General features: G+C 35.8%; 1 protein-coding gene across 3 annotated transcripts in view; it reads right to left on the bottom strand.

The window, feature by feature from the left end:
• Positions 1-10,000, bottom strand: part of LOC145489657 (N-acetylglucosamine-1-phosphotransferase subunit gamma-like) — an 86,183-nt gene that overhangs the window by 6,851 nt on the left and 69,332 nt on the right. For all 3 annotated transcript variants that reach the window (XM_081468688.1, XM_081468686.1, XM_081468687.1), the window contains exons 3-8: positions 7,637-7,682; positions 7,327-7,360; positions 4,174-4,228; positions 2,086-2,169; positions 1,514-1,610; positions 616-730 (exon numbers count right to left, since the gene is read on the bottom strand). In XM_081468688.1, the coding sequence (XP_081324814.1) occupies positions 616-730; positions 1,514-1,610; positions 2,086-2,169; positions 4,174-4,228; positions 7,327-7,357 (382 nt within the window). In that variant the 5' untranslated portion in view covers positions 7,358-7,360; positions 7,637-7,682. The remainder of the gene's footprint in view (positions 1-615; positions 731-1,513; positions 1,611-2,085; positions 2,170-4,173; positions 4,229-7,326; positions 7,361-7,636; positions 7,683-10,000) is intronic.

Below are 10,000 nucleotides of genomic sequence, written 5' to 3'. Positions count from 1 at the left end.
AGAGTTGACAAAGTTCAAACCTCCATTTTTCATTTCACCTGAAACTCTAATGTACTCTTGGCGACTCCTCATCAACTCTCTAGCATTTCTACTGAATCTGAACCTGTTCAAACACTTCTTGACAAATTGTCGAGAGGGTTTCTTCCTGATTGGCTGATGCTGAGAGTTAAAGAAAACTCCTGCAAAAATCTGCTCTGTCAACTCTTGATGACCTCCCCCCCGCCTTGTCATCAGTGGTCCAAGCTTCTGGGAAAGGATGTTCGAAAGCCAGTTAATGCTCTCAGAGGATTAAAAGTTAAAGTCTGTAGTATTAATTTTTCTTGTATAGAAATGTTTTTCACTGCTTATTATTTGTGTGGTTTGAGATTGTTCAAATTCAAAACTGAAGGACAGACAATTTAAACAGAAAACTTCACCAAAGAGTTACAAAACTGAAAACGAAATTCCCCCTAATCCTGGTTAGTTTATTCGGTCTTTGAACAACATAGCCATGGGTCAAGTAATACAGACAACATTTTGTTTCAACACTACAACAATTTTACATTGTGAGTTGTAGCAACATGTTTCACAATTCTGTTCTGTGACAAGTTGCTAAAATCTCCACAAATATCTTACCTAAGAATGCATCTATAGGACAAGCCAAAGGGGTCTCAAATCTCAATTCATAATGACATATTGTAGGTTCAACTACTGACATGACTTTGTTCTGCTCTCCACATCTTAATAATACCTGGGGATTCAATTGTAAGCAAATAATATAAAAATGAAGACACTCCTAATTTATATGAGGGCAAAAGGAATGGATCCAACTTATCCTTACTTTAGTCTTGAGCAAAATAATCTTAATTTATAATAATGTCTATCCAACTCTTGAAAAACTGTAGAAAGTAAAACAGTTATTTTTAACTATCTTTACTTCAAGCCAATGAAACATGTAACCACGTCCTATGATCAGCAGTGATTCACTGAATCGCTTTACACTGCCGTAAGTTACTGTAATTATCTTTATTGATTGCCTCAAAGAGCTAAATTTTTTCTGTCCTATAATTTAGTCTCTGCAAGGAAGATCTCTTGTTATGTAGGAATGGGTAATTTTAAGAAAGGTTGCTCAACAAAATTGGGAAATTACAGTCATTCATATAGATTTGAGCAGGTTAGCTGGAGGATGTTTATATTGTCCCGTATCATGAGTTTCAACTAACAAGACTTTTAGAAAGAAATGGTTTTCATGCACATTTTTGAACAAGTTTATCATATTTTTGACACAGTTAAAGGAAAAGCAGCAAATGAGAAGGGAAGAATTTATTATGTACAACTAATTAAGTGCAGCACAAACACATCTGAAATCATTATTACACGACTACTGATGATAACCGATATAATCAATGAAAATTGATAATCACAACTCTTTCAATCTTTGAATTTCATCTATTTCTGATACCAGTCAAATAATTTTTATTGATTTTACCGATCATTGATTTTCATCTATTGGGCACGCCAGGGCTGTATATACCTTTGTCTGCCGTGGTTTCTCTCCAGGACACATATCACCATTTGCAAACAGCATGGCTTGAAATGTGTTGTTGACAATGACCCATTCCTTCCACACACTGGGTAGCAAAACATACAAACACACTAAATTATATATATTTTAAAACCTGGAGTCTTGACTAAATAGTTGTTACATGTAGGTGACATTTATATTAAGTAGCATAATATATAATGGTCAGTGAGTCGAACTCCAGATTGAGGGTAATCGGCATTGTGATCTTTTAAAAGCAAGACACTTTTACACTTCAGCAGAATGTATACATGGGTTCCAGTATAAAAAAAGTTGTAAATGGTGCCAGTAAATTGTTAGGACAAGCCAACGATAGCAACAATTTCATTTGTAACCAACATTATTATTTCTCCTGAATGACCACAATGGGTTAGGTACCCTGCCAGTGGGCAGTCATACTTCAAAGAGAAAAAACCTGGAGAACATTTTCTAACCTGTGATCTTTGTAAATGACTCTAGCCTAATTAAAGTACATGTTATTGATCAAATGCACAAGAGACTCCTCATACCCATATATGTCTTACCCTAGAATGCCTGCAAATGCATTCCATCTTACTGTTTGTTCCTTTTGAGTCACATTATGAAATGGACAGAACTCATACTTGTACCTGTAGAATCACAGATTATAATATATGACAATATTAGAAAATAAATAAATGTTACTTGGAAGTGAGCTTTCAGAAGAGATAAAGGCTTAAAATAACAACTAACGTTTTAGCTCAGAAAGCAAAAAATGTCTACATTGTTCAAAACTTGAGAACGAAGAGTGCAAGGTAGAGGACAGCAAGCTTGACTTGTTTCACTTGCAAGAAAGCGCATCAAGTGACATTGTTATGATGCATATTTTCTTGGCTGTCATGTTTCAGTTTTCTTACAACCAACATGACAAACATATTTGGCACTGCATCAAATCTGAGAAAATTTGACAGAAAGCATTTCATAGACTAATTTCTTGATTTTCACCAAGTGGAACCAGGAAAAGAGGTTTTTATCAACCCTTGCTGTGATGCTTCAGTAGACAAGAAACACTGGCTCACTGGCAAACTAAAAAGACAGTATTTTGCTGTTGTTGACAGTGTGTGGCACAAGCCATGTGTTATTTCAAAGTAAATTACATGATCTTAGTAGAACTGACCAATGACTGACTCTAAAGATGACTTCCACTCACGTTGATGAAATGTCAGTTGCCATTACAACAGTTCTATCCGAACTAAATTACATGCATTGTACAATCACCAGCATTACAAGCACCAATACAGAACATAGTGAATTCAATAAACCCACCAAATTCATCAAGCTATTTACAAATACATTTTTATTGTATAAACACCAGTGAAATACCAGGATTTTTCCTTTTACTTCAAAAATCATATCTTCATCGCATGCAGTGAAGATACTATTTTTATCTTTCACACTGTGAAGATATCATTCCTTTTTGATGACATTTTTCTTGATAACTACACTTAAATTTGTTGATGTATGATTGAAAAATCGTCAGACCTTCTTCAGTCGTCTTCGGCAATCTTTGACGATCATCGGTAATCTTCGGAAAACGTTCAGAAATGTTTGGAAAATGTTCAGAAGCGTTTGTCTGGCCTTCAGAACAATTTTGGAAAATCTTTGGAAATCTTTGGAAAGTGGTCAGAAATCTTCGGAAAATCATCAAAAACATTGTCATTAGTATGTTTATATAACAAACAGAATATTACATGCCTGCTTGTGGATATGAATTTTATCTTCTCATGTTCAACTCAATATCTCACTTGTTCGCTGCACTCACTCGTGAGATATGGAATTGAACACTCAAAGATAAAATTGGTTTCCATGCGTGGGCCTGTAATATCCTCTATTTTCACTTCATGAGTTTGGGCTTCTGGAAACTACGGAACATTTTCCTTGCAAAACTTCTTTCACTTGGACATTCGTGCAGTTTGCTCATTTCTTTTTTCCAAAATATTAATCAAAATCAAATGAAAGTGTCTTGTTTGACTGACATTTTTCTGATTGGCTCAAATATGGCACCAGAGAAAAATTCCTCGGGAAAATTTGGTATGCTGCAGGTTATAGACGTCCTTCATGCTGGCACTATCTACAACTAAGAAGGACTTTGAGAAAGTCTACTAACATTTTTACTTTACTTGATTTACGGCACCTTTTTTAATAATAAACGAAACTAATGAGTGCTTTTTTTGCTGCTGTCAATCATAAAACCAGTATTATAATTATGAATATGATGACATTCAACAAACTTTGAAAAACAGAAACAAAAAAGTTAATCAAAATCTGCCAATCACAACCAACAAATGTGAACTTTTGAACTTGTTGAAGTGAGCAACTCTTTCCTGAGACATCTGCTAAGAGATTGACAGCAATAAAAAATACAACTTGCCATTCATTGAACATCGACCATGTGTTATTCAAAGACATAGTAATGTATCTTTCACTTTTAAATTAACAAACTACAATATGAAAGAAGTGGAAAGTCTTAAATGTAACCATGTTTTCCATCATCTTTATTTGAAGGCCAGCATTTGGAAGGTGACCACGACTTTCCTAGTATATTATATAATTTTTGAAACATAATCTAACTTGATGTTAAATTATTCCATTACCCATTATTTATTAAGGGAAAGCACTTTCCAGCCAAAACATGGAGATGGGGTGGCCCTGCAATAGACCCAAAAAAAGTCACCAATAAATATGGTCAATATGTGTGAAAAGTTAATTAGCATGATATTGATTGAGCCATATCAAACATTTAACTTCTAGGTGTTTGGAAATGTGATCAAACACTGTCTTGAGTGTTTGACATGTCTTCTCAATTGAAACTAAAACTAAGGAGAAAATGGAGAAAACCATAAAAATCTATGCTAATTAAGATCAGATTTCAAAACACCCTCACAGTCTTGGTTACCCTCAAGGAAAGCCGCTTAAAGCATTTCAAATTATTGTAGCCGTTAACCCAGAATTAAAGAATTAATCATAGCTGTCCAGTGACAACAGATTATGTCTTAAATTAATAAGTGTAATGAACTAATCAAAACTTAAAATAAAAACACGCCAGTCACAATTGAAATTTTATAAAGTATTGCTCCTAACTGGGTGAACAAACAATGTGGCTTGTTCTCTAGTACTATCCAGTTTGTTACGCAAAATGAAAGCAATAAAAATAAGTAAAAAAACACTTCAAGTTAACAGAAAATGATTGTATTGGAATAAAAACATTCTCTGGTTAAAAATATATTAGAAACATAAGCTTTCGACTATCAGTCTATAGCCTTTAACGAATGAAAAATGTGGCGCGCAAACGAAAATATATACGAATGGGGTGCGAAAAAATTGAGAATAAAAACAAGCGTGAAAAAAGCGAGAAGATAAAAATGTAAATGAGGCCTGATTACAATAAAATAGAGTATTGCTTAGGCAACGGTTTTGAGTTGTTATCCACGTCAACGGTTTTTGCTGTATGCCAAGATTCTAGTGTTTTTCGAACGCGGTAATTGCCTTTGTCAATGACGCAAGCATTGTCAAAATCAATGGAGTGATTGTTTTGCCACGCATGGTTGGCAACATTAGAGCCATTTGAATAGTTCTTCAAGTTTCGTTGATGTTCCTTTTTTCGAGTTTGGAAGCATCTTCCGGTTTCTCCTATGTAATTCCAAGGGCAGTCTTTACATGGAATTTTGTAAACAACATTACATTGAAAATCTGAGGGTTGTCTGAACTTTGGTGACGGGAATTCTTGTTGAAGGGTTTTAAGTGGTTTGTTGACAACTCGGATATCATTTTTGCGGAGTAATCTTGTGAGGGGCTTGGTTAGGCCGCTGATGTAAGGGAGACATGCAAAACCCTGGTACGTATTAGATGGATCAGCCCATTTGAAGAACATAGAAACCAGTTCTTCTGGTGGAGGAACTGTAGATGGGGGTGGCTTCTTATTGAGAATGTTAGAAATAACAGCCGGTGGGTAACCATTAGCTTCTAACGCGGCCTCTTATTGAGAATGTTAGAAATAACAGCCGGTGGGTAACCATTAGCTTCTATCGCGGCCCTAACATGATTGGTTTCACGTGTTTTTCCTTCAAAGCTGCTAGGGAGGTTGGATGCCTGGAACAGGAGGGTTGAGGCCATGCTGATTTTGTGTTTTTTTGCATGATGAGAAGAGAAATCCAAATAACGGTCAGTATGGGTTGGCTTCCGAAATATATCAATAAAGGCAACTCCATTTCTTCTGGAAACCAAGGTGTCTAAGAAGGCAATTTGGCCGTTGTTTTCAAGTTCGATTGTGAAAGAAATTTTGGGATCACAGGCATTAAGAGTATCGTGGAAGAAAGAAACGGCGTCCTTCTTGATAATCACAAAGCTGTCGTCAACATATCGTTTCCAAACCCTTGGTGGGACTGGTGAGGTACTGATAGCTAAATCCTCGATCACTTCCATACAGAGGTTAGCAACAATGGGGCTAACTGGACTGCCCATTGCACAGCCGTGGATCTGTTTGTATATGCAGTTATTATAGACAAAATAATTGTTTGAAAGAGTGAAATCCAGTAGAGAAATTATGTCATCTGTGCTGAGAATTGCTCTGGATCGTAATGTGTTGTCATTGTTTAATTTGTTCCGAATGTATTCACAGGCTTTGTTGACTGGAATAGCTGTGAAAAGCAACACAACATCAAATGAGACCATAACTTCATCATCAGAGATTTCCATATTAGCCACTTCTTTGGCGAACTGTGAGGAATTGAGAACAGAATATCCATTGTGATTCTGTATCGGCGATAGGATTTCCGAAAGGAACTTGGATGTATTGTAAAGGGCGGAGCCAATGGAAGAATCGGCCGAAGAGGGAAGCCCGGTTTGTGGTGTTTAATAGAACCACGGATGGCGGGAGGGGAACCATCTGTAGAACGGAGTTTGCGATAAGTCAATTCATCAATCTTACTTTGTCTTTTAAGATCGAGGAGACAAAATATACATCTACAGTTCCTCCACCAGAACAACTGGTTTCTGTTCTTCAAATGGGCTGATCCATCTAATACGTACCAGGGTTTTGCATGTCTCCCTTACATCAGCGGCCTAACCGAGCCCCTCACAAGTTTACTCCGCAAAAATGATATCCGAGTTGTCAACAAACCACTTAAAACCCTTCAACAAGAATTCCCGTCACCAAAGTTCAGACAACCCTCAGATTTTCAATGTAATGTTGTTTACAAAATTCCATGTAAAGACTGCCCTTGGAATTACATAGGAGAAACCGGAAGATGCTTCCAAACTCGAAAAAAGGAACATCAACGAAACTTGAAGAACTATTCAAATGGCTCTAATGTTGCCAACCATGCATGGCAAAACAATCACTCCATTGATTTTGACAATGCTTGTGTCATTGACAAAGGCAATTACTGCGTTCGAAAAACACTAGAATCTTGGCATACAGCAAAAACCGTTGATGCGGATAACAACTCAAAACCGTTGCCTAGGCAATACTCTATGTTATTGTAATCAGGCCTCATTTACATTTTTATCTTCTTGCTTTTTTCACGCCTGTTTTTATTCTCAATTTTTTCGCACCCCATTCGTATATATTTTTGCTTGCGCGCCACATTTTTCATTCATTAAAGGCTATAGACTGATAGTCAAAAGCTTATGTTTTTAATATATTTTTAACCAGAGAACGTTTTTATTCCAATATGTCTTATCCTGGTTACAGTTCTATTTTTAGAAAATGATTGTCAGTGGTAGTTTTTATTAATAATCTCAATTACCTAAAACAGGGCTTGGTTTCACTCTGGCCATAAGCTGTAGAACAATAATATTATTATTAATAGCAATGAAATTTGTACCAAATATTATAATAAAATAAATTGTCAATTTTGTTTAGAGCTTTCTCACTAAGAAACTAGCAGAAGTTTGAGTGAACTTTGAATGATTCAGAATATAAGTGAGTGTTTCTACTGCAGCTACACAATGTCATGTACATGTGCACTGTTTCATGTTGTATCAATTTATTATTGGCAGTGGTACAGAGAAAAGTGCAAGGTATATCCAGGTTGTTTTCTAATCATAAGCACACACCTTGTTTGCATTTTGGGGAGAGCTAGCCGGTTGATAATAGTTGTTCCTATGATAAAGGAAATAAAACATTCCAAATGAGGGTTACTTCCTTATAATTGGACAGGTAAGAAATTACCCAGACTAAGATAACATCATAACTGACTGCAGGTACATGTTGATGTAAGATAAGGCTCTAAAGAATACCACCATAAAATCTTAAAAATTGTTGTCACTGACTTAAAAATCTTAAAAATAGACATTTCAGCTAAAATACTATAACCTTCTTCAGTGATGAAATGAATGTTAACTGTGTCTAAATGTAAATGAGATGTTTATAAGAATGTGAGGAACTCACTAGGGATTAATTTAGCATTTTGTAAATGTCTGGAATATGCGCGTGGTCATTAATTGAATTACACGGACCAATTCTTAAAAAGCTGCCAAAGAACCAAACCACCTAAAGCATTAAATCAGCCCCAAAATAATCAGCCTCAAAGCTACAGAGGCTTTGTTACTTTCCCATATTTTCAAGGAATCTCTGAAAAAATTGCAAGAACTTTGGAACAATTCGACGTAAATGTTGCTCATAAACCCATCAAAACGGTTGGTTCGATCCTGAAGAAACCGAAGGACAAATTCAATCAAGACCTGTCAACTGGTGTTGTGTATAAAATCAATTGTAAAAACTGTGAAAAACTTTACATCGGTCAAACATCCAGAGCACTGAGATCCAGAACAAAAGAACATAAAAGAGCCGTCCTCACATGTGACAAGAACTCTCTTCTGGTGCAACACTGTATGAAAAACAACCACGAATTTGATTTTAATAATGTCAAGGTCATAGACCGCTGTCCCTTGTAGTCGCGTAGACTGTTCTTGGAAGCATGGCATTCCATTCGCGAACCGAACTCAATTAATGACCACGCGCACATTCCAGACATTTACAAAATGCTAAATTAATCCTAGCGAGTTCCTCACATTCTTATAAACATCTCATTTACATTTAGACGCCATTAACATTCATTTCATCACTGAAGAAGGTTATAGTATTTTAGCCGAAACAGTGACAACAATTTTTAAGATTTTATTACTATGCCTGACTACAACTACAGTATTTTTAATACCACCATACACTAAATAATATTATGTTTGGGCATTGGTTGAGCCTGCCATCATCACGGCCCATGGGAAGGAGGTTATTGAGATAAACAAACTCTACGTCATTCTTTGTAACTCGAGTGAGTGGCAATAATATTTATAAGGAACTGGAAAACTAGTATGTTTTAGACAGTCATGGACCTACCTCTCAAAATTGTTATACATAATTAACAAACTACTAACAGTAAATTCAACATTTGGTTTGCAGCTTTAAAAGTTTGGAATAATTTGAATAAAAGTAAAATTTTCCTTAACCCCTAAAAATTTTATAGAACAAAGTTAAACTTAACATGTTACAATCACATTGCCATCATTCATTCATTTGGCACTTACTGGTGGCACTACTTATTTACTTTATTTCTAGATATCAAGTGACTCACTGATTTATTAAATCCATTTTGAAATCACTGGTTATCCTTGCAATCTGATTGGCTCTCAGTGGTGCGATTTATTCATGAATCACACTATTTTTTGCTCCAAATCGCATCTTTTTCTCAGCCAATGAGAATGGGACAGTAAAACAAAACAACCAATCAGATTTCAAGATTAGTTTAAAGTAATCAATAAAATTTCAGGAAAATGAAAGGCAAAAGGCCACTTTGTGGAGAATTTTGCAACTATTATTACCAAAACTTTGTTGTTATTGTACTTTTTTTCCAAAAAAATTGACGAATTTAATTAATTACAGTTTCTGAATGATGATTATGAGCTCCTTCAGGCTGAAGACCTACTTTAATGGAAGTTTCCAACTTTCAGTGTCCATTTTGATGAATATTTTGGCGATTTTTCTTCAACATGTGCTCAAGATCCGTATGATACCAAGTCCAGTAAAACATAAACAAATGAAAACCACACAACAACAAATTCAGAGCCATCTCAAGAAGGTAGATGTTTCCAGGTTTCTGGTAGTTTCAAATGAATTAACAAAAGAGCTCAACTCTGTCGCTGTGAATAAACATAGTCAAAATACGCCACACTGCACAAAATAGTGAATGAATGAACGTCTTGCGAAGCCCGTGCCAGTCCCGCCATCTTGGAAATATCTTAAAACAAATGTAGCCGAAAGAACTTGATAAGTTCCTGAGTATTGAGTCCTACGCCGAGGTCACAAAAAGAAACGGAGATGATAACGAGCTGGACTCCCTCAAAATCATGCCATTGAACGGTATGTAAAAGGAAAAAACGTACTATCCACTGGGCATCGTGCACTCGAGGGAGTTTCACAAC

The sequence above is a fragment of the Orbicella franksi genome, chromosome 6 (genome assembly GCF_964199315.1).
Source record: "Orbicella franksi chromosome 6, jaOrbFran1.1, whole genome shotgun sequence".
Taxonomy (NCBI): Eukaryota; Metazoa; Cnidaria; class Anthozoa; order Scleractinia; family Merulinidae; genus Orbicella; species Orbicella franksi.
The sequence above is the reverse complement of the archived record's forward strand: the minus strand, read 5'-3'. Positions and strand labels throughout refer to the sequence as shown.